The sequence below is a fragment of the Diadema antillarum genome, unplaced genomic scaffold (genome assembly GCF_040938485.1).
Source record: "Diadema antillarum isolate AM-2024a unplaced genomic scaffold, OU_Dant_1.0 seq00000061_RagTag, whole genome shotgun sequence".
Taxonomy (NCBI): Eukaryota; Metazoa; Echinodermata; class Echinoidea; order Diadematoida; family Diadematidae; genus Diadema; species Diadema antillarum.
In genome coordinates, this window is record NW_027271165.1 from 636,402 (window position 1) to 662,873 (window position 26,472).

The 26,472-nt window shown below is 37.6% G+C and overlaps 1 protein-coding gene across 1 annotated transcript in view; it reads left to right on the forward strand.

The window, feature by feature from the left end:
• LOC139725833 (uncharacterized) overlaps positions 1 to 15,367 on the forward strand; it is a 32,296-nt gene extending 16,929 nt beyond the window's left edge. The window contains exons 13-23 of the mRNA XM_071636909.1: positions 226 to 318; positions 2,032 to 2,136; positions 4,476 to 4,603; positions 5,119 to 5,329; positions 6,922 to 7,046; positions 7,485 to 7,698; positions 9,807 to 9,931; positions 10,789 to 10,990; positions 12,721 to 12,819; positions 13,473 to 13,643; positions 15,222 to 15,367. Coding sequence (XP_071493010.1) covers positions 226 to 318; positions 2,032 to 2,136; positions 4,476 to 4,603; positions 5,119 to 5,329; positions 6,922 to 7,046; positions 7,485 to 7,698; positions 9,807 to 9,931; positions 10,789 to 10,990; positions 12,721 to 12,819; positions 13,473 to 13,643; positions 15,222 to 15,367 — 1,619 coding nt within the window. The remainder of the gene's footprint in view (positions 1 to 225; positions 319 to 2,031; positions 2,137 to 4,475; positions 4,604 to 5,118; positions 5,330 to 6,921; positions 7,047 to 7,484; positions 7,699 to 9,806; positions 9,932 to 10,788; positions 10,991 to 12,720; positions 12,820 to 13,472; positions 13,644 to 15,221) is intronic.
• The last annotated feature ends 11,105 nt before the right edge of the window (positions 15,368 to 26,472 follow it).

Consider the following 26,472-nt stretch of genomic DNA (forward strand, 5'->3'; position numbering starts at 1 on the left):
CGAATGTTCGCATACACTAACTACAAAATAATTGCTGTCAAGTCGCATCATCATGACAGTTACAGAAGGAGAATACATCATTATTTTACATAGCTTTGATAAAAGCAAAGGGGAAATTGTTTGAAATACGGCTACTGACGAGTATGTGAGTGAGAAGTTGAGACCTTTTTTTTTGTTTTTCTACTCATTTCCCCCATTTTTCCTCTTCTTCTGTTCCGCACGCAGAGTGTAATCTGGAGTGTGAGCACGGGGGAACCTTGGACGAGACAACCTGCACCTGTACCTGTATGGACGGATGGCTTGGAATTGAATGCAGCAGTAAGAACTTTACTGCACTCCACCAATTGTTTTTACAAAGACATTTTATTCACTATAAATTCAGGTACAAAACAAATGGCACATAAATTATGATACATAAAAGGTAATAATACAATTTGACAGGTAGCTACAAACAGTCTAATATGAACGCGGTTCCAATTGATATTGGATACAAAACCTTTATTTTTTTCAGACATCATCTACTTTCTTCGCTTACTTTAAAAATTGACAAAATTGACAAAAATCTAATTTCTTTTTATTTCTGGCAAAAAGTATAGAGTATTTTGAATACGAATAAAAAGCATTATAACAATTAATGTTTTCTGTAGAACCAAGTATAAAAGTACTTTGAGTTTGATTCTTTAACATAATTTCCTGTATTTGAGTAACATCGCATTCCCAAAACCTTTAAGTTATTACTGACCGAAGTTGATGTGCACATACTTATGTTCTTTGTTAAATTACAGTACCGTATGTCCCCAAAAAAATTACAACGGGGCCCTCCGCAATGATATCTTTAAAAGTAGTGAATCAATCTAAATACAAATTCAGGGTATGAAACTATAACTCATCGCCCACATCTTACAGAAAGCCCCATTCGATTTGCTTCAGTGGTCAAAGAGAAATGAGGAATTTATGTCGGGAATCTCTTCCGTCCAAATTCTGTCTGTTATTCACACACAAGAGCATTGAATTGCTAAAATTGGAAGAATCGGACTCATGACATGCTTTACTACAATCCACATTTCTCTGTGACGGCTTAACCAATTTGAATGGGGTTTTCTGCAAAATAGAGCTAAGATGTTACATTTTAAGACCCTGAAGTAGCACTTAGACAGGTCGATCATATTGGGTGTTATCAATTCGAAAATCTAATTGTAATCTTTGGGGCGACTTACTGCAGTATGTCCCCAAAAAATTACAATCAAATTTTTGCATTGATAACACGCAATATAATTGATTCTTTTCAATGCTACTTCAGGGTCTTAAAATATAACATTTTAGCTCTATTTTCCAGAAATCCCCATTGCTGAGGGCCCCGTTGTAATTTGTTTTGGGACATACTGTACATGATATAGTAGTCTCGAAAGCATGAGTTAACATCTTTCCGCAACGGCACATTTTTTTTTTTGAGAATCAAGAGGACTAGATATTGGGAAAAGTTTACACATTTCTACACAAATACAGTGATGTCGATCACGTGAGGGAGACCATTATTTTACCACAGGTGATGTGATGATACCGCCGTGTAAGTATTGTAGTGGCTAGCTTTACAAGATTTTCACCATAATAGTGTTAAGCTGAAATGAATCCAAAAGTGGGAAATTAGCTCTAATCAATAATACTTCAAGAGTTATGATTAGCAAGCTTTGATGACCTAAAGTCTTTTTGCAACTTTTGCTGATCAGGCCTATACATGATGTGATGTATAGTTGTACAAACTGAAAATGTCTATCCTGTGATGTTTCCATTTGTCCCCCCTACCCCATCCGGATCTCACACACACACACACACACAAACACACACACACACACACACACACACACACACACACACACGCACACACTCCCACACATACATACGTCTGCGTCAGTAATTTAGTTGTATATCTACAAAACGTACTTCATCTGTACGGTCACGTGTGAGCTCATCTTGCCTGTCTATATCCAACCCTATTTTTTTTATTTTTTTTTTTGTCTATCGCTCACGTAGAACCATGTGTGCAGAAGTCCAGACTGTGTACTGGTCGAACCTCGTCGTTGTGTGGCGAGGCTCCTATCATAGATGATCACTGTCCAATCATGTGCTCTGTCTGCAGTAAGTATTGATGTGACAAATATAAATTTTTCAGAGCATTCCAAATTTTCTATTGTAAAAATGAATAACAACAAAATATCATGAGTCTCCTCTACACTCTGTATAAATGGGGAATTCCACCCTGAATATTAGTTACCAGGAAATCGGACACAGGGAAATAAGAGGAACAGGACAGTGAAAGTTCAGCAAATTTTGATCAAAACCAGAAAGTTATATGATTTTTTTTCAGTTTTGAGCAAGCAAACACAAATTAGCAACTCCGTGATGTTATAGCGCGTAGCTCACCTTCCATTTGCCCTGTGCCCAACAACAATTCATATCTTTATCGTTATAGATGACGAACCATATTTGTGCATGTAGGGTTCTTTACGAAAATCTTAACAATAATTGCAGTTTATGCAACTTACTTGAAACGACTGTGTCTTATTGTTTAGTGCAGAGCAAATGGGGATGAGCTCGTATGTGATAATCACAGATTGCTACCGATAGTTGGTATTTGATTGATCAAAACTTCAAAAATCACAACTTTCATATAATTTCCATCTGAAGTTGAAAAAAAAAATTCACTACTCTATTCATCTCATTGATAATTGTCTGCTTATATTTACTGATCATCAGGGGTGACTTTAATCCATTTTATGATCTCGAGTTTACATACAACTTGGTGCGTACTTCACTGGACAAGTAGTCCCATTCATAATTTCTCTCGTAGCCCGGATGACAGGTGCAGGCAAAGTGGATATCTATACCTGTCAATGCTATAGGGTCAAAATAATAACGCAGGACTCGAGAAGAGTGGTGCGCACAATAGTAAAACTACCATTCGTAAGAAAAGGACCTTATAACTGTAATCATTATTATATCATCATAAACTGGATTAGTATTGCTATATTAACATTCATACGAATAGTCATAATATTCGTAGTAGTTCGTAGTAGGTGGTAGGTGATAGTAGTAGCAGTAGTAGTGGTGGTGGTGCATGGTAGTTTATAGTAGTAAAATTATACTAGAAGTAGAAGTAGTATGTATATAATTATGTATAGCAGTTGTACAACATGTAATTGTAAAAGAAAGATTAGCCTAACTATTACTATTGTTTCTGTTGTTAACATGATAATTACTATTCTTATTCTTCTTATTACTATTATTATCATTTAATTATCATTATCACTATTGCAACTAGACAAAAGTTCTACAATCAATTTCTCTTTAAGGCTCTCTTACATCCGGTCGTGCGTGCTCCTACGAGTGGTTTGCGTGCCAAAAATGGGCCAAGTAGTGAGATGCACGCAAGTGGGAAGTACTTTTTTGGGTGGTCGCAAACACGACGCATAGCACGCAGCCTGAAAACTGGCCGGCCAGTTTTTCGCTACGACCTGGCTGCGACAATTAGCACGCGTGGGGCACGCTCGGAGTACGCAAGACAGAAGTACTGAGTAAGTTCGATAGGGTGTGCGTGTAACGCAGGCAAAACATGCAACTATTTCGGGGGGTATTTTCCCACGAAGGCGTTCTTACCACGCAAGAGGCTCTTACTTTCCACTTGCTTTCAATGTGAGCGCACTTCCTCCGTGCGTATTACCTACTTCCAAAATGCGTGGCGAGTACTACTACCGTACTTGTGAAATACGTCACACTCCGACGACGAACGTGATCAGCACGATAAAAAGTGCGTCAGAAGGACTATGTTGAGACATGCTCAGGTGCATCGTGCTCCTATGTAAAAGCTGATACGGACAGCGTGCTTTCAGTTCCGCGTCGACATTTTCTGCAGTGAGTCCATACGACTGATGAAGAGACTCAGTGCACCCTTTTGTATTATTGTGATTATCCGTGCATTCTTCCAATTTGACGCACGACTGTCTTGCTTAACACTTCCGTGCTCCTTACGTTTCTCTTACGTTTCTCTTACTTCGTAAGTACGATTTCTGAAAACGTACGCTTCACTTGCAATTCACGTACAATTATCCCACTCATTGTGTGCGACAGAAGTAGAAATCTTACGTGCTCCTTACTTCTTCCTACTTCCAAAAAGGCGTACAGACCACTTGCGGGCCTTACTTTTTGAGCAAGACACACCCACTCATCACGTACTTACTACATACTTCCCCTCCGATTTAATTTTCACCCTGCGACAACTCCACGCCTGACAGGAACTCCCGAGTCCGCACGGTCTCTAAACACGCACGACGGGATGTAAGAGAGGCTTTAGTATTTTTGCTGATCATCATGATTCTTGACAAAATAGAAATGTAATGATGGTTTCCCACTTTGGAATGCCGTGCAATAACTTGAATGGCGTGGATAAAAAGTAACCCACTGAACGTGTACTCTTACAGCACCAGTATCGGACGGTACCATTCATCTCATGGACGGAACTGATAACACAGAGGGACGAATAGAGATCTTCCTGAACAAACAATGGGGAACGGTGTGCAATGACGACTGGACCTTGGAGAACGTCCACGTAGGCAAAATGGAACAGTCTACCTTTTGCGCCTTTTTAAAAGGGAACAATAAAGTAAATTATCGAGAGATTACACGTTGTCATCACTCTCATTGTCCTGAAGACCTATACTGGGGGAATTTAAAAGCCGTCCCTATAAAGGTAATCCTAGTACTATCGCTGCTGCCACGGACTTGAACCACTGAGTCACACAGCTCCAAAATCCTCCCTTCCTCTCACCCTCCTAGCCCCCCCCCCCCCCCCCCCCCCGCCTCCCCATCTCTCTCTCTCTCTCCTAGTGAAACTCCTCTCCATACTCACGTTGTATTTTTTTAAATGAAATCCAACTCAATGATTTTTCTATAAGAAAAATCAAATGGAAAGTTATTGAAATCTTATCAAAATTGGACGTAAATCAAGTGACTTGCAATAATAGTCGAGTTACACCCAAATAACTAAGAATATAGTATTTCATTTTTTACGGTGGTAGCTGTAATTCTAAAAAAATACCTACTCTCTTCTGAAACGACATGCAGGTAGTGTGTCGCCAACTCAACATTGGTGCCGCTGTCGGCGAGGGCGTGAAGTTCGGCCCAGGTACAGGCATTGACGTCCTGCTCGACCAAGTCGACTGCGACGGATTTGAGGACGACCTCGCTTCATGCGACCACAACGGTGTTGGCGTTCACAACTGCGATCATACCGAAGACATCGGAGTCCGATGCTCGAATACAGACCCAACGTCTGGTTAGTACAGTGGTCTTCGTATACAAAGAACATTTTTGTTTTAGATTTTCTGTTTTTATATGTAGTTCTACTTCACAAGTCTTGAAGCAAGGAAAAAAAGATAATTTATTTGAAGAAAAAATCTCAGGTGCTAAAGCGGTACTCCGAACTTCCATCATGTCATAAAAGAAGATGTTAATTGATACTTAGAAGTGCTGGTGAATGAAAACTGAAAGATTTCAATCGAGTTGCAGTCTGCTTTCTTTTGTCAAACGAATAAAACCAATATCAGAAAGAGATATCATACTCTCAAGCGAATGAAATATTCCCATGAAACTATCTTTTGAAGAAATAATTCGTGATTAAAAATACCTCCAAAGTGTTGAAGACAAAGCATATTGTCCCAAATTCACGTTAAGCTTACATGTTATATGTTACATGTTATACCATTTAAACTGTCAAATTGTTTTAAAAGCAAATCAGGATTTGAAAACAAAGACAATGCTTATGCCGACAGCCTCCTTTTCCCCTCAAAGCATTTTTATTCACATAATCATAAACATTCAGTTACAAATGAAAGTCACTCTGCATGAAACACTGTAAAACACGCTTTGACAGACAGCTACAAGCAGGGCAATTAGTCTGAATTGGATACCAGTAAATTAGATACCAGTGTGATACAAAACCTGTGGTGTTTGCTGACATATCATTGTGTTCATCTATCTTTGCTTGATTTGATATACGACAAAATGAGGGGAAATTAATGATAATAAGTCTGAATATTAAGAAATTCTAAAAAGCTTCATCTACAAAGCCGGAAGTGATAGAGATGAACAGTTGCTGCAAAGATCGTTGCCAAGTACATCGATGACTGTAAAGTTCTAACTTTGTTCATTAGTCAGAATCTCCAATTACTAAATCTTCTGCAAGATTATTCCATAAAACCGTAATGTTCTGAGGAAATACACTTTGCTTAAGTGTAATAACAAGTTTGTTTACTACAGCTTTACGGGTGGCCCATTAGGTCGGGACCAAATTGGGAGTATCATTTTTGTAAAAACAGTTTAATCTTTTTTTTTTAAAGGCAAGATTAAGTCTTGTACAAACTTTTATAGGCATTATTTCCAGCACGATTGAATGTACGAACGGACACCATGCTCCCCGGTGGCCCCCAAAGGATTATATTGAAAAATAAGTATTGAAATAATGACATGAAAATGAAGAAGAAAAGGAAGTAAAAGTACAAAGAGGAAGGATAAAAACATTTACCACGAAGGAACGATAGATTGCTGTATCAAAGGTAGTTTTCCTGTGATATTCTGATTTTTTTTTAAGTATGTGGTCAAATTTGGTGAATAACGGTCAGGTTGCATTCCATATCGTGCCATGTGGATAGAAACTCTCACTTTTGAAAGGTGACTTCCTTATGATGGCAAACCGCCGCGGCGTGTGCTATTGTACGATAGAATAAGGCCCGGGAAAAACGGAGTACCAAGGCCATAATCATATGCACTGCTATTTGCATGATTGACTGTGGTAGCTACTGGCTCCTCGAGACACTGCGAGTTCTAACGAATTTCGTCCCTCCCCTCCCCTCCTAACTTTCACCTCAGACGCCGCAGATGGCACGCTTCGTTTGCAAGATGGCTCGGACGAGACAGAGGGTCGGGTGGAAGTTTCCTACGGGGGAGAGTGGGGCACGATCTGTGACGACGTCTGGGACGTCAATGACGCCCATGTAAACATTGCCGCGGTTCCGTGTCTATTCTTCATGTTCTGTGACAGAACACCACTTTTAAACCGATCCCGGGTATAACGAGAGCCCGTGTTTGCATTGTGGGGACTTCTTCAATGAGTAAAACACAAGAAATTAGCTTATTGGTCGGATACAGGGAGGTTTTACATTCTTGCTTGTGAATATTCACTGACGGCCTACTAGTATGAGAGGGAAGAAGAAGTGTAAAGCTGAAAATAGAAGACACTTAAAAGTCGTTAAGCGCCCACTGATAGGAGATAAAGCACGTCCGATGTAAGTCAAAGAAGACATCCTTCTGCGAAAATTTAGACGCAGAGATATTTCATAAAGAGGAAAGAAATTAGTATAACGTGCAATCAAATAGAATACTGTAGGTTCACGGTCGCCTTAAGTTGTATTATCTGCGCATGTCCCACACAGGTCGTCTGCAAACAGCTCGGCTTCAGTTCTGGTTTGGAAGGCATCCACGAGGCTTCTTTTGGACGCGGCGTAGGACTGATCATGATGGACAACGTTAAGTGTACAGGCTTCGAGGCTGACATTTCTTCCTGTCAACGCAACGCCTGGCTGAGCCATAATTGCGGTCACGATGAAGACGCCAGCGTCCGCTGCTCGGCCACCGACACTTCTTCAGGTTCGTTTGTCGTTTGCCTGTGGTGTGTCTTGATGGAAGTTATAACGCCATAAACTTATTACATGTATGTTCTCTGGCGTACAGAACATAATGATTTTACTTCATAATGGTAACATGAAATTATGATCGGTGTGACATACGTGTCAAAACATTCTTGTCATGGTCGTATGATATACTAAGAAGGTACACAATACTTTGAAAAATAACTTTAAGACGGGCGAAAACAGCTCTTGTTAAAACCACAGCTCATTGCAATTTCATACACTGTACTAAACTCATTTTTTTTTAAATCTCAAGGTTTAGACAATCTTTTGCGAGTGCAACGTATTTGTGTACTTCAGTCAACTGCCGATATCGATCAGTGGGCGTCGCGCGTAATCTTCTTCGCGTTTAATTCATTGCTACGTTTACACGATGTACCCGCCGGCCACGGCAGCCCCGTTTGCCCTAGCCCGACCAGACGTCGTGCGAAGCCCGATCGACTTCTGTACAGCGACAGGGCGGTGTATACATATTATGTAGTTACATTTGCCCGAAATATAGTGCGCCATGGGCCATTGGGATATTCTTCTTTTTATTTTTTTTTTCTGCATTCCAGTTTTGTTACGATGGTATCCTCGCTCCAGTCATGGAGCCATAATTGTAGCTCCATGCTCCGAGGAAAGAAATAACTATCAGACGCCGGTGTCACGGTGCGCCGCGGCATTTGGTCAGGCCAGGCTAGACTACACAGTTTTGTTGCATCCTGTTTCGTGCTGTCACGTTATGTCACGTCAGGTTTTTCATGAAAGGTCCAGTTTACCATTGGGAACAGTGATTTAATTTTTTTTTTTCAAGATATGACATTTAATGCATATATGTAGGTCTGTTGTGCTATAAAACATCCTATCATAAAAAATTTTCGGCGATCAAGCCTAAAATATAAGGGGATATCTGTATTTTCTCAATAAACCGTAACTGCAGACGGTTTAGTCTGGAAATATTTTTATCATAACTATTGTTCATGTTTTGTATATTTAACAATACTTAACATCGATTTTACGAATTCAAAGTTTTACAGTTGTTGTTGTTGTTCATTTCCATCTGTGAAGATGGCTGGATAGCCCATATTCAGCTACACTAAGCTGGTCTTCCATGGGGTCCAGTTGGATATGGGGTGGGACCACTTCACTGGATTAAACACCCTGCTCTTTGCGATGAATGAATGAAGCGGGATCTTTTAGGTGCATGAGCTGTGACTCTCTCATACACGGGACCTCCATTTTATGTCCTATCCGAGGGACAGAGTGTTTTGCCTCTTGCTTGAAGGGACGGTATGTTTACACACAACATTGCTCAGTCCAGACTCGGGTTAGAACCCGGGCCGCGTGATCGTGAGGCAGACGCGCTACCGACTGAGCCAACTCACCGCCCTCCAACTCACCGCCCTCACCGCTCACAGTGATTGTTTCTATCGCTAACTCACGTTCTAGAACTATTTTAAAGCACTAATGCTGGGTTTTTTTTGTTTCATCTGCAAGTGGTAAATTATGCCTTTAATGCCGTGACTGCCGTGGCTTTTTTGACAGTTTAAAAATCTGACACAGCATTCACGACAATCGCAGCCTGTCATGTGTGCCCATACCGTCCCCCACGTTGTCTCACGTCTACCCCGTTTTGTCCACGGAAGGGTGGCCTGAGCATGGTGTGAACGTAGTAAAACAGATCGTCATGTTATCAATTACATGATGTTATTTCCATGGTGTTTGTTTGTTTTTGTTTTTGTTTTTTGGCGTGCATTTGTGACCAATAAAGCGTCAGTGAAACCGTAGGTCTATATCCAGTACATGGCACCCCGATAAGGAAATTACCCCCCCCCCCCGCACACACACACACACACACAAACAAATAAACAAACCAAAATAAAAAACAAAAACAAAGTAGAAACCAAGACCAAAAAAAAAACAACAACAACAACAAATATAACACAACAAAAATATCACGCTTCCATACCTATGAAGCTCATGCTTATCTGTTTTCCGAATTTATTTCATGCGGGTGTTGGTCTTTTGCACTTGACATTCTGTATCTCGATTTTATGTATTTATTTTGCAATTTCCTTCTTGCAGACGCTGCGGATGGCGCCCTCCGTCTGGTAGACGGCTCTAGCATCACAGAGGGGCGGGTAGAGATCTCTTACGGGGGCCAGTGGGGCACGGTGTGTGATGACTACTGGGATATTGACGATGCGAAGGTTAGTAAGAAAACGGACACGGTATCTCATTCACTCCACTTTTATCAATACCATACCTTCCAGTTTGTATTTTCAGTCTTATAAAGAAATTGCCTACTCTGACTTCAAAAAAACTTGTCGCCGGGACGCACATTAAAGTAAGTGGTAAATCATTTCCCCAATTACTCGGAATTTTGCTGCTGAAGAATATCATTGTAACTCCAACGTGTAAAGACCACCGCAATATGCACAACTTTGAGAGTGATTTATAACATGTCAGATTTTCACGACGGTCGTCCACTTTCAGCCAATCTCGCCAAAGTACCATGTTCTGATGTCAGTGCATGTAGTGTGCGGTTCCGAGAAGTGAGAATGGTCTAAGATCCGACTCAACCGGTCGCAACGACTTTTGAGTCAAGCCGGGTCATACGACACTCGCACGACTCGACACCGCCTCATATGACCGGTGAATCTGCAAGATAAATAGATAAAGAATAGATAAAGAATCTCCAGCTAATTGAAGGAGGCAGACTTAACAAGAAGAAAAAAAAAGAAGGAGAATCGTGGCAAAGTTGTACAACGTTCCGTAGCCCCTCTGGCCCGCATTCACGAAGGTGGTACAATCTTTGTCCATGGTTTAAACCAGTCATTCATGGTTAAAATCAGTCATTTCGTCGAATAAATGACCATTTCGTAAAGAAATAGGCCATGCGACACTTGGCGCCCCATACAAAACTGCGGTCTTTGTCCATGGTTTAAATCATGGACAAAGATTGTACTAAGTTCGTGAATTCGGGCCAAAGAGTTTTGTTAAAGAGACGAATTTGAAGTTTTGGAAAAACGCAAACAGCAATGTCTCTCAATCTTCACACCCAAAGGTTGTGTGCAAGCAGCTTGGCTTTCCTGGGGCGATTGAAGCTACGAGTGCAGCCAGCTTTGGGCCTGGGGTGGGTCTCATACTCCTAGACGATGTTCACTGTGAAGGCAATGAGGCGACTTTGGGCGTCTGTAACCGCAATCATAGCTGGACTCAGCACGACTGCGGGCACGCGGAAGACGCTGGAGTGAGATGCGTTCCAGGTACGAGTTAATTATTCCACGCCACTTGTTGCTTTTTTACCTCTCTGATTGGGGCTTTCTGCTCTCCCACAGAGTTTGGTTACACACTTCCAGCGTATTAGCGAGAAAATAATATCTATCAATTTTTGTATTCTCATAAAAAGTTTGTCCACACCAAGTTGTGGTTACACCTGCCAAATAGCAATTGTTAACTGTGTTAATTCTCGCACACACACACACACACACACACACACAAATCTCTTTTAAAATAATCTGATTGCTTGTTATGTTTCATTTGCAACTAATGTTATGAATAAGTTACATCCTAAAGGAAGCATAAAAACATATTAACATGTATTGTAAGTGTATATATATATATATATATATATATATATATATATTAGTTTGCAAACGTTGGTAAGGTGTGAAAATGAATGATAAAGGAAAGATATTAAATTATCAACTTGTGGAAGATTATATTACGCTCTTCTTTTTTGCTCTCTCGACGTTTTCTGTATCGTTTGCTCGTTTTTCTTTTTCAGCAGAAAAAGCATGGACAGTGATATTTACATACAGTATTATCATATTTAGGCCCTATGCATTCACATGATTTATTATCATTCATAGAATTTGAATTGATTAATTCACAATATAATTGCCGCGCTTACGCTACTTATACAGGTGTCTCGTACAAAGAGAATGAACTCTTTGTATGTGCGTGTTACGCGCAAGATTCTTATGCCTACGTCTGGTACGGGTTTTATTAAAATCATGGTTTAAACCATGGACAATTTGTATGGAGCGCCAAGTGACGAAATGTTTATTTCGTTAACGAAATAATAATTTCGTCGACGAAATGACTGATTTCCTAACGAAATAGTCCATGTGTTACTTGGCGCTCCATACAAATTGTCCATGGTTTAAACGATGGTTTTTATGTACCACCTTCGTGAATTCAGGCCATGGAATTCATCGCTATTGTGGTCCGCTTGTGGCTCGATATGGTACGTACACAAAAGCATGGTACTGCACGGTACACTGTAGAATGCACTGGTATATAGAATGTTGAATGCACCCCAGGGGGCTGTTTCATGATAGTCTTATGAGAGACTTTTAGCTCATAAGATATTCAAATTCATGAAATTCCTCCGTCGAGATGCTTTCATTGCAACTAATTGACAAATGCATCGACGTCGAGTATGTACACCCTTGATTTTTTATCATGGCTACTACTAAAATACTAATCGATTCACTGCTTATTTACGTCGATGCAGGGCAATTTGTCAATCAGTTCAAATCATAAGATGTTATCATGAGAGACTTCATGAAATGGATTTTACTTCTCTTCGAAAGTCCCTCATTGCTACATAATTATCTATGAGCGACTTTGGCTTTTCTGAGATTTATGCAAATACGTTTAACCCGTTCCGTGCGGTAAACTTGAGGGCGTTTCACAATTCAGTATGGAACGGGTTAAGCGATGAATTTATGAAACGGACCCTGGGAAAGTCTGGAAAGTTGAGTTATGTCTATTACATTGTATCTGTATTCGTGTTCATTACCTGGTATAAGAGTGATGGAACTGAATCGTGTTCGTACTTATATGGATGTCTCACCTCCCTGGGTGTAGAGGAATAGTAGACGAATTCCCAAAATGTTGTCTTATGCGAAAGCATAAGGTTTGTTTAGTGTCTCTATTTAGCTTATTTTATTGCTTATCTCTTCATGTCTGTTTCTCCCCATATCTTAAGCGTGCTCATCGTCCCCGTGCCTCAACGGAGGAAGCTGCTCAGAAGGTCTGACTGGCCCCGAATGCAGCTGCCCCGTCAATTTCTTCGGATCTATTTGCGGTGAGAAAAATGAAAGAAAAGAGAGAGTACCAAATCTGTTATGTCTCCCAAAAGCAATAAGAGTTAAACCGTGAAAACTAAAGTCAATTTATAAATATGAAATGATATGTGTATATAAATATATGTACATATAAGATGACGAAGTAGGGTGGTAATGCATTTCAGTCCAACAGTACTATTTATTCAGACCAAATTTTCGACGAATACATACGTCTTCTTCAGGGTCGACAAATGAAATGTATTACCACCCTACAACGTCATCTTTTCTGTACTGTTATCCACACGCGGACTACATTATATATAATATATATATATATATATATATATATATATGCCATCTCTACTGATACTTCGATCCATCCTTGATGTCATCAGCCATCAGTATGTTTTCCTTTGAATTTTCGTGATTTCATCTTAAAGTGTAATTTCACAGCGAATTGTCCGATATGATGTGATGAGTATCCCTGCATTCACTCAATGCCCGAATATATTTGAGTTTCATTCCCTTTCAGATTTTCACAGTTTTATTCGTCGTTGTTTTCAAATCCCCCTGAATGAGAAGGCAGATTCACACACGAGTTCAGGAGCTATGGTACCCTACAGCGGCGTAGGGCCCTTATAGGTTCATGTACTGTCTTTATGTCCATTCGTAGGTTGCGCGGTGCTACACACTCCTGATGTTGGGGATACAAGACAATACACCTTTCCCGGATGGCCCGTGCCTCCGGGTGTGACGTCACTGGATTTTGAGGTCAGCGCCGATAACGATGTCCATATAGGTCTGTCCAGCATTGATGGGGAAGTGAACAACATGTATGAACTAGGTGAGAAATTTATTTCGATTTACAAGCGAGCATCTCTGTAGAAAGCGCCTTTTTTGTTTTTGTTTGTTTGTTTTTTGTATGTTTTTGTAAAGGTAACATTTAGGATCAGAGAACTTGCGATTTTATTGTCAGAGAAGGCCTATACCTTATACACCTTACACACAAACCTTCTTCAGAGTGAAATAAAAAACCAATGTGCCATGAGTCTTTGTACACGCACACACTAATTATCACACACACGCAGGCAAAATAATGCTCGCACTCAAAAAATAGATTGTATATGTATATGCTTACTGTTTGTCAACAAAAAAATATTTAGTGGTATGGTACCGGTATCAATATCTAATGGTATTCATAGCGATTGCGATATTTAATGATGAATATCAACAATCAAAGTCAGTCACTTTGTGATCCGTTGATATTTAATGATAAATAAAGCTGACTGATATCATCAATAGCATTGTTGCGCATTGTTTTTCGATTGTCTTCTGCAGAGTCGGTTTTTTTTTTTTGTGACACGGAATTGGGGTGTGCATAGTTATAAATTTATGTCGAATTCTAGTGTAGTTCACACCATCCTTTGTTACCAGCTGTAGGGCACGTAGGGCTTCAGAAGGGTGCTGTGTGCTAATACAAATAAGGTAGCCATTTCATGGAACTATAGTACGCTAGAGCTAAAACGCATTTCAACTGTGCCCGCTAACTTGGAACTACTTGTAGATCGTAATGAAATTTTGAAAATGTATCTGGCCATTTCAGCGTATTGCAATCATGCTGAGTAGCGAAGACTGGCATAAGTGCGCCACAAGAGCTACTTACTTTTTCCAAATAATTGCTTAAAGTTTCAATTTTTGATGAAGTTGTAGTGAATTGCGAGCGGAAAGTTATATAGATTAATTATTTTTTTATTCATGTATTCATTTTTTTGTATTTATTAATTTGTTTTGTTTCAGAATAATTATTTTACTATCATTGTATCTCCGAGGTATACTTAACGTAATGACATTTCGATTACCCAGGACAAACTGCCTCAAAATGCACGTTTTATGCTTGCGTGTTTTCTATGTGTGTGTGTACTAGGAAGTTGACCCGTAGTTTACTGAGTATTGTTCTTGTTGATGATGGTTGCATCACTGTATCAATCATTGCAGTTAACGCCTGGCATAACTCACTTTCGACATGTTCGGGCTTATGTTATTGGCGATTTATGCAGTTATGCGTAATACAGAGTCTGGACATGAGAATCATTATATGTCGAAAGTGACAGCCTTTGTGGTAATTTTCAAGTCGATAAGATTTGTAACGATGACAAAGAGCTGACATATGCTTTCAATATCGTGATTTCTTAAACGTCTACGGAATGATCTAATGAAACGACAAAGGACAATAAATTTTCTGTGTTTTAATTCTCTCTGATTATGTCGCCGGCTAAAGCAATTGGAGGCTCTAGAAACACAGAAGGAGGCGTACGGTTTTGTCTTAGGCCTTGGAGTCAATGTCCCTACCCGAACCTTTTTCCAACACTGACCCTGACCGGACGGCCTATTTTCGATCATTTTTGGCTCGACTTCGCCGAAGGTCGTCTGAAGCTCGGTCACTATGGCAACGATGTTCCCCTCATGGACGTGGCTGACCCGCTCACTACACAAATCAACTATATTGGAATTTGGACCGGATTCGGTTCAGAGGGGGACTGGAAGTTTCATTCATTTTGCTCAACTTAAATCCTCGAAACTGACAATATACACTTCGGGAACAAAAGAAGAGAAATCTAAAGTCCATGGAGAAGGTCTACAACCCCAGTAAACGAGGGGGGGGGGGGTATCTGATCTAGGCCCTAAAAGACAACGTTCTTCTTAGTGTAAGTGGAGTTCACTGGTCACGAGAATAAGACTCCTTCGCCGATGAAAATCATTAGTATAGCAAACAACGTTCATGCAGAACGAACATCTAATTACATGTATTATTTCAAACTGCTGTCGATGTTAAATGAAGAATCGAGGCCTATGCTATTTGTGGATGATCATAAGTGATGTTATTTGATAAACTAAGAGTTCACCGGCGGGAATTCTTAAACGCCCAAAGGCTATTCATGTTTTCCTCATATAAATAGTAGGCCCTAATCATTCGGCGGAGACAGATTATAAAGGGAGTGGGTCATATGCTTTCTTGCTCGACAGCAGTATTTGATACATTTCCTGTCGGCTAAGTAAAATAGATCGGGACTCAATCAAAAACAAATTTGTCACCGAAATGATTTCGTCTCGAAATTGTTATTTAGTTGACAAAATTGTCATTTCGTGACGAAAGAGACCGTGCGACACTTGGCGCCCCATACTTAACTACGAGCTTATCCTCGAAGTTCAGTTCTAAACGTAACTATTGGTTAGTATAATTAGGAGATTTATTGTTAATCAGTGATGTTGTTTATTAGTGGATGTATCACTATTTTTCTGAAACTTTCATATCAAAAGAAAGTATAATAGAACCATGGCGTTACAAAGGTAGAACACCCACATGCTCTAAATGGTAATTTTGACTTGAAAATAAGCAAAATAAATAAATAAATAAAATAAAGGTGAATGCAGATGCTTTTTAACTATGACCTACACAACCGCATAAACACAGGTTTGCACTTCAAATGAAAAAACAAAACAAAACAAAAACGAAAAGGGGAAACCTTGATAATCTTAACCTAAGGTTTTGGCTGGTCACTCATAGATATTGCAATGAATGAAGAAGTTTATTGACCAGATCATGGTAACTTTTTTATGCCTCCTCCGCCACGAAGTGGTGCCGGAGGCATTATGTTTTCAGGTTGTCCGTCCGTCCGTCCGTCCGTACGTACGTCCGCACGTCCGTACGTACGTCCGCATTCGTTTACGCGATAACTTGAGTAATAATGACTGGAATTTTACCAAACTTGGTCCAAGTATAAAGTATGATGGGGCAATTACTTGATTAGATTTTGGGTGAAATCGACCAAAGGTCAAAGGTCAAGGTCATATCATGAAATTGTATCTGTTTACGCGATAACTCAAGACTGGATCAAGCAAATTTCACCAGACTTTGTCTGAGGATGATGTATGGTGGGACAATTACTTGATTAATTTTTGAGTGAACTCGGATAGAGGTCAAAGGTCAAGGTCAAATCCTGAAATTTATCTGTTTACATGATAACTACAAACTGGATGAAGCAGCTTTCACCAAACTTGGTCCAAGGATGATGTATAATGGGGCAATTAGTTGAGTAGATTTAGATGACATTGGTAAGAGGTCAAAGGTCAAAAGGTCAAGGTCAAATGCTGAAAATGTTGCTCTTTCCCCCATATCCATGCAATGCCCAAAGGTATTTTCTTGAAACTTAGTGTAGACATGTACTACTGCATAAAGATTCTCCAGGGAGAGTTTCATGTCATAAGGTCAAAGGTCAAAAGGTCAAAGATTAGGCGAAAATGTTACAATTTCACTAAAGTGAAATTGTTACTTCATGGAACGTGGTACATACGCATATACTGACTGGCCGGGATTATCTAGGGAATTTAGGGGTCATGGGTCAATAGTCAGGGGTCAAAGGTCAAGGTCAACTCTTCAGAATTTTACTCTTTCCCTCGTTTACTAGTATATGCAATGCTTGCATTATTATTTTTGAAACTTTATATACATGTATTACCTAATGGAGATTCTCGTGGAAACTTCCTGCCAGAAGGTCAAAGGTCAAATGTTACGGGTCAAGGCCAGGTTTCAATTATGCAAAAAGAAGAATCTATTTTATACTGTAATTACACTCTTTCTTCATACCTTGAAAATTACTCAGTGCATAAACTTATAAAAGGGTCAGTCAGAAGTCAAGTAAAAATCCTCAATTCCCCAAATACATATACCTGCACTCTTTAATAGACAATTATAGCAAACCTAGTTCAAGGAAAGTGAACATTCAAGATATTTCTGACAAACCTGCAATTTCAATGTTTTGCCAGTTATGTGAAACTGTCATCACACATTGTGGAGACATTGCACTAAACACCTATTGGGAGAATCATGCATTATGGCGGAGGCATCAGTCGCCATAGCGACATTTCTAGTCTCCATTATCTTGGAAATGGTTCAAGATATCTTCATGGAACATACATGCATGTACTGACTGGCAGTGATTCTAGGGAATTTTGGGTTCATGGGGGGGGGGGCAAAGGTCACGGTCAAAGGTCACGGTCAACTCTTCAAAATTTTTACAATTTCCCTCATATTCATAGCCATGCCTGCAGGATTTTTTTTTTTTTACTTGGTGTATACATGTATTACCCAGTAGAGATTCTCTGGGAATTTATTTTTTTTTTTTTTGCCAAAAAGGTCAAAGGCCAAAAGGTCAAAGGCTAAAAGGTCAAAGACCAAGCGAAAGTGCTGAACTTTACTTCTTCCTCCATATCTCCGAAGTGGCTCAAGTTATCTTGAAACTTAGTACATATGTTCTGTCTGACAGTGATTCTCTTATGAATTTAAGGTCATAGGGTCAAAGGTCAAGGGCCAAAGGCTAGTTGAAAATGGTAACAATTTACTATTCAATGCAGGAATTGCACTTTTTCTCCATACCTTGAATATTACTCAACGCATAAACTTATAAAAAATGGTCAAAGTCAAGTAAAAGTCCTCAAATCCCCAAATACATGATCTTGAAGGTGAACATTCAACACATTTGTGACAAACATATCATTCTAATATTTTGCCAACTATGTGAAACTGTCATCACACATTGTTCACATCTACTATATAGACCTATTGGGAGAATCATGCATTATGGCGGAGGCATACCAGTCGCCATAGCGACATTTCTAGTTTTTTATATTTTTTTTCCCTGCGAAAAGATCCACGTGTACATACTGATTATCGACGAAACGTCACATTGATCTTTGGTTTCAAGACTGAAGATAACTGTTAACATAAAAAGTTTAGACTACGTTAGTACGAGACAGAGGGATTTCTTAAATCTCTGCATAGATTATATATGCAGCATGTGGGACAATTTTGACAGTCCCATGCATGCCCACAATAAATTAGTCATGATAGTATTATCATTGGCTGCACAACGAAATCTGTATACATACCAAGGGTAAACACGAATGCCTAATTGGCCACCCTGCTCGCAAACAGTGGCGTGTATGACGTAACAGTTATCGTAGATTTCAATCTATCCAATATGATTATGCTTATGTACCAAATAAAAGAGCAGGTCATGTACAGCCACACATCAGCAGAAGTTCTTTTTTATTTCCTTGTCAGAGTCAATATAGATAAATAAAAAAGTGTGCTCTGAATAAATGGATATTTTATGTCATGTGTGTGCATTGCGTGCGTGCTCCTATAGTTCTCATGTATTCAATTTCTTGTTGGAATGAAATGCTTCTACATTTCAATTTAATGTTTTCCTTAGGGAAACATATCACGTTAAAAACAATATCTTTCACTACATACCAGCTCATGCTCGAGAAATGACGCTGGGGCTAGAGAACGACAAAGCAACGACAAACAAACGTTAGAATCATTTCTTTCTCATTAAATGTATGTATACATTATGTAAATATATGATTATGATTATATATGTATATATATATATATATATATACACACACAGGTATATATATATATATATATATATATATACACTGCAAAAAGTCCGGTGTTAAATAGTGAACACCGAGCTGGTGTTAAATTTTCGGTGCTCATTTATGGTGTCAAAGTAACACCTACAGGTGTCATATTTAAATTTTAAACTGTTTTTTGAAGAGTTTCGTAGTAACTGCACTTCTTGTTGAATTTTAATTTAAACAAGACGATCAAGAATTTTACATTGAAATACTACATTTTTGGAAAAATGTGAAAATAAATTTACACCAAAGTAACACCAGCTGGTGTGGTCCCTTATTGAAGCTGGACGGGTGTTAAACCATTGATATTAACACCAGCAAATATCAAATCAACACCATGTGGTGTCATTTTTTAATTAACACCAGTACAGTGTCAAAATAACACCAGGTACAGTGTCAAATTAACACCACGAAGTGTCAGGTGAACACTTTTCAACACCATCACAGTGCATTTTGAACACCTGTGGGTGTGGTCCTTTATTGAAGTTTGATCGGTGTTAGATTGAACACCCGTGGTGTTAAATCTAACACCGATGTTTTTACAGTGTATATATATACCTGTGTGTGTATATATATATATATATATATATATATATATATATATACTATTATATATAATGCACTGTACATTACCTATAAGAGACAATGGGCTTATAAACCAATTGAAATTTGTGGAAATGATTAACGTCTGTAGCAGAGCATTTTTTATTTCTCTACTTTTGTTACTGTAATCACATGAGCCTAGTAGATAATGACAGCTATGACGGGTATAAAGTCATTAATGCGTGTTGGTTGTTGAAACAAAGTGCGAACTTCCTTCCAGTAGTCAAAATAAATGATAAAGCATCAAACACACACATCTAACCAGCTTCAAACATAAAAAACAGCTCTGTCAGCATTTTCCATCTCGTACTATTCCAATTAATCACTTCAGCTTTCACATAATTCCTTCAATAGTTTCTTCTATTTGCTCCTTCTGACTCTTTCCCCTTTCAAACACAGTCGATTTATCACACTCGTCATTTGATACAAAAAAGGACAATCTTATTGTTCGTCAACAAATATTTTAATGATGAAATCAATATAAAATTGATTTTCTCATAAATTTTATCAATACAAGCAAACACACACATCTGCGTATAAGTTTCCCCTGGCCATGTTAACATCCCTTGTAAATATACGTTGTTGTTCGTCTATTGAAATTCAGATTCAAACAATAAAACCGAAATGTCGAATTCGACAGTGCGGAAACAAAAAATACATGAAAGAAAAATGAGACCTAATTTTCATTATTGGATGGTCCCCGAACATGATTCTTCAATTGCATTTCTAAACGACAATGCACGTTTAGATGGACACATCTGAATTCAATCTTCAATACGTGTGTGATGAATATTAGACAATTATCTTTGTGTTCCGAATCAATTCTTGACGGACAAGTGCTTTCAGGGTTACATAAACAATGCTTATACCCTTGTGTGATGGTCAAGGGCGAAATGAAACTGACATGCGACCAGTTATCAATATTACTTCGGTGAAACCACATGATTAAATAAACCGTGGCTCTTGAAAAAAAATCTTTCATATGAATTCAAACCACATAATTAAATAAACCGTTGCCCCTTGTTGTACAGAACATTTTCCACATGAATTCAAATGAAAGAATGATTTGATGAGCACTTTATCGCAGGATGATACAACCATACTTGTTGTACTTCACATAAATCCATCATCTACATACTTTATGTGAAAGTATGTTGCTACACTTCTTCCCTCAGTACACTAGATATGTTCGTAGCGAGTGTCTCAACGTAAAAAAGAGTCAAGTCATAGAGATATCACTTCAAGTGTACTTTAGAATTATAAACTCACCATCATTATGATAACGTTCAATGACTTGCATTAGAGAAACAATCCAGTATATATCTCAATACACATACATTTCTGTTCAGTCATATAGTACGTAATATTTTATTTCTTTTAATCTCAGCGTCGCCAAAAGCAACGACAACAACAACAGCAACCAAAAACATCTTGAGCAGCATCAACTGTAGATGGCGTCATCATATGCCGATGGCTTCATTAGTCGACGATACTCCTCCGTTCACACTGCCGTTTCACATAATACACCAGTTGTATTTTGAAATGTACAGAATGATAATGTTACAAGAAATTCTACATATTCACACATTATGTCTACGCATGTCAAATTCTGAGAGACGTTGTTATTTTTTAACCGGCACCTTTCTATCAACACACATGCCTATTGCATATACACTTATGTTGATATTGGCATGTAAAAGAGTAATCGATATCTCAAATACAGAGAGCGAGACATACGCACGAATTGACAGCGTTCTTCAGTGTTATCAAGTTCATAAAATGATACATCGGTTACCATGATCACACACAGTGTATTTTTTGTCTCCTCTATAATGTTAATATTTGGACACACACTGAGACATCTCCTCTGTAAATAGGTAATAGCCATACAGCCCTCTGAGTATGAAAGCGAGACAAGTGTATAGGCCTACTTATATATGACTCATCATAGTCATCAGCAAATTAATGAAACTCTTCAGTGATTGCGAAGTAAAGGCTTCGTATGGTTCAGCTTCCAGGCGTTACTCGGTGGAATGTTTACAGATGAAGAGCATCCACCTGGTAATGATATCACAGAAGTTATCATTCCACGTGGGTACAATCAAACCGGCTAATCAATATCCTAGATTCCACACTTTATACATGAGACACTTAAACATTCATCAACATGCAAACATACAGGCATAATATGAACCAAATTATGTACTCTTAGGTTGATAAGTATCACAGGAAGGCAAAGCATAGTAGTAACTATGATGAAAGGATATAGACTCCACTCTCTGAAAATATTTTTACGGAGAAGAATATACGCTACATGATGAAATAATTCGATTTCAAAATGAATGTCGCCAAGGTAACTGAAGTAACAGCAAGTGTATACTATCAATATCCATTTATATAAGCGAGGAAAGCAAAGTAATGTAGTGCATGGCCAAAGTATATACACGTATGTATATACAAGGCTTACGCTCTTCTGGATCACAGGCAAATTAAAACAATTCTTTACAACATGCAAGTATTGATCATCTTGGAACTTGAATCTAAAAAGTTCCCCAGACACAAGCCACTATTAAGTTTAATTTCAAAATAAAACTTGGAACATTCAAAACTGAAAAGCAATAAGATCCCACATTATATTGGAGAATCTTAGTCTCTGCACAAATCACTATAAATACCACGGTCAAAACATAAGTACCAGCACAGCCAATATTTTCATAATATGTGCACTTCGTGTTCAACATTTCGGTATAACTAAAATGCAGAGAAATATAAATATATTTCATGATGTGATGCTATTAATATTTATTATCAAAATCTCTAAATATAACAAACATTCCCGTTTGAAAGTCATAATTGATACGTGAAAGGAATGTTTAATATAAATATGAACAATTATTATACCCTAAACTGTACAAACATGTAAATACATGTAAATGCATCTCTTAACACAACATTCCCGTTTCCAAGTCAAAATTGCTACATGAAAGGAATGCTTGATATGAATATGAACATTCTAATACCCTATTGTTTAAACATTGTAAATACACATATCTTAATATAACGAACATTCCCGTTTGCAAATCAAGTTGATACACGAAAGAAATGCTTGATATGAATATGTAAATACATCTCTTAATATAACATTCACATTTGAAAGTCAAAATTGATATTCAAAAGGAATGCTTGATATATGAATATGAGCAATCATATACCTTAAATCGTTCAAGCAAGTAAATACATACATCTCTTAATATAACAAACATTCACATTTGCGAGTCAATATGTTACCCTAAAACCGTGATTGTTCAAACATGTAAATACATCTCTTGATATAACAAACAGTCACATTTGAAAGTCAAAATTGATACTCAAAAGGAATGCTTGATATGAACATGAACAATCTGATACCCTAAATCATTCAAACATATAAATACATAAATCTCTTAACATAACATTTACATTTGCGACTCAAAATTGATACAAGGAATGCTTGATATGAATATTAGTAATCTGCTACCCTAAATTGTTCAAACATGTGAATACATACATCTCTTAACATAAAATTTACATTTGCAAGTCAAAATTGATACATAAAAGGAATGGTTGATATGAATATGAGCAATGTGATACATCCTATTGTTCAAACATGTAAATACATAAATCTCTTAACATAATTATGCATTCACATTTGCGAATCAAAATTGATACATACAAGGAATGGTTCATATGAATATGAGCAATCTGATATACCCTAGATTGTTCAAAGTAAATACATAAATCTCTTAACATAATTATGTATTTATATTTGCAAGTCAAAATTGATACATTAAAGGAATGCTTGATATGATAATGAACAATCTAATACCCTAGATTGTTCAAACATGTAAATATATACATCTCTTAATATCCAACATTTACATTTGCGAATCAAAATTGATACATACAAGGAATGGTTCATATGAATATGAGTATGATATACCCTAGATTGTTCAAAGTAAATACATAAATCTCTTACCATAATTATGTATTCACATTTGTAAGTCAAAATTGATACATAAAAGGAATGCTTGATTTAATGAACAATCTAATACCCTAGATTGTTCAATCATGTAAATATATACATCTCTTAATATAACAAACATTGACATTTGCAAGTCAAAATTGATACATGAAAGGAATGCGTTATATGAATATGAGCAATGTGATACCCTAGATTGTTCAAACATGTAAATACCTACATCTCTTAACATAACATTCACCTTTTTTTGCGAGTCAAAATTGATACATAAAATGAATGCTTGATGTGATTATGAACAATCTAATACTCTAGATTTTTCAAACACGTAAATACATGAAATATGAAACTCGTTTATCTCCAAATATACGCACTTATCGAGCTTTATTAGTACTTATAAAGTTTCGCATCACCTAAGTGAAAATGCAGCATTATGCCATAGCTTAATAAAACTTCACAGTATGATATTCTCATTGTAAATGTGTGTGATAATAACAGCTTGTTACAATGATTTCTATGTACAACAGTCAGACAATGACATTGAGGGTTCATGAAATTTTTAGTCTGTGATACTGACAGACCCCACAATTTAAATTCATATACCGTTCATATAGATGCGTATACAACGATGTGGCATTCAGCAAAAGAATATCACTGGTTAATCATGAAAACCACAAAGGAGATACTTTATCGTACAGCTTCAGGGATGGTGAATTCTGCTCAATTTCAATTATTTACCAACGAGAAATCCACAACAATAATGCCATATCAGTGTAACGGAAGTATATCAAATAATCATTTTATGTACAAATATGCTTTGACTACAATGTATTTTCCTTGTCATGTCTTCATTGTCATCTGAATCACTTTGTAGTGCAATTGCTCGACTGTTTCGAATGTTGACGAAAGATAAGCTCATGATTTGAAAAACAAAACAAAACAAACACACACACATTTTAAAGTACAAACCTACAAACACATCGATTTTCAAGCAGCAGAAACATACAGCGTTTAAATTCTGCACAATTTAATGTTTAAATCAATCATCTAAAATGTCAGGCATTGAAATAAAAGCATTATATAGAAACTTATCACTTGCCTGTCGGTGAGAGATATTGGACGTGATTGAACAAACCTGTACAAATTAGATGAGTATGAAAATGAACGCACCTTAACATATAGCGTCAAAAACTCCTCTAAAGAATTACCCTATATACCCTTTATCATTTAACAGTTGCTTCATTCTTCTTAACCATTACATGTACGCATTCAAAGTAATTCAAACTCTGGTATCAAAACTACGCCGCAGCGTAATGCAAGAAATACAGACTGTGTGTGTGATTATAGAGAATCTTAAGTTCACGTGGGTCACATAGAAATTTCAGGAGCTCTTTGCAACATGCAAAATACCAGCTCGGAACTCTTGCCTAAAAAGCAAGCAAACAAACAAACAAACAAACAAACAAACAAAAACCTTTATACACATACCAGTGTCTATTATATAGGCCTACACACTTGTAAGCTCATAATAAACTAAGCATACGTATATATTCAGCGTTGATGTTTTACATGCGTACGAGAATCTCAATCTTTTCAAACAATATCACAAACCATACTATGGTTTTATATTACTTTTCCTTTCTTTCTTTCAAACAAAAGTTCAAGACAACAGAAGTAATTCAGCATTACAAATATATATATATACATATATATATATATATATATATATATGCACTAGAAGTGTTCGAGATATCATTACATTTTTTGATAGTTTATTAACATCCCTCTGTATATCTGAGAGCCTACATTGTTTAAACATGAAAAATAGACAACGTTTTTTCTCCTGGAATATATATGATAATTACTTATCATAATCATTACGCCTAGCATATTGTGTAAGTGAACATACACATGAATACACCTTCATTGTGCGACAATGCTTGCAAGAAATGCTGTCTGTGAGTATGAGGAATGTGGTATCCTATTCAAGCCAGTAAATACAAAATCGTTTCTCTACTACAGAAGATGCACAATTATAAACATTCATTTAGTGCTTATTATGCTTATAACGTCCACCGTAATTATGTAAGTAAAAATCGAACATGAATTCATACCATTTTATATAATACGCGATATCCTCATAAGTAATTATGCGTGGTGACAAGAGCTCGTCAAAATGATATCTATGTACAACAATAAGTGTTGTGAATTCACTGTGCTATGTTGACTAACCTGCAGAAGTACCATTCATATGTCGGTATAGTTACACAACGCGGTATTCAGTACTGCAACCTGTCATAAATATCAAAGAGTAAGGGTGGTTCATTACAAAGACCATAACATGAGTTATTTACCGCACCAGGAATAGTGAATTCTACTCAACATTAATAATTTCGTCGTGAGAAATCAACAACGACATACCAAACAAACCAGCATCAAATGTAAGCAGGGCCATTATAGTGCTACCTACACGTACTTAATTAAAGCATATCCATTAGTTAAAAACTGTACAGTTACTGTAGCAACATGGTCTGCACATCTTTGAAATTAATGTCTGTCAAACGTCAGT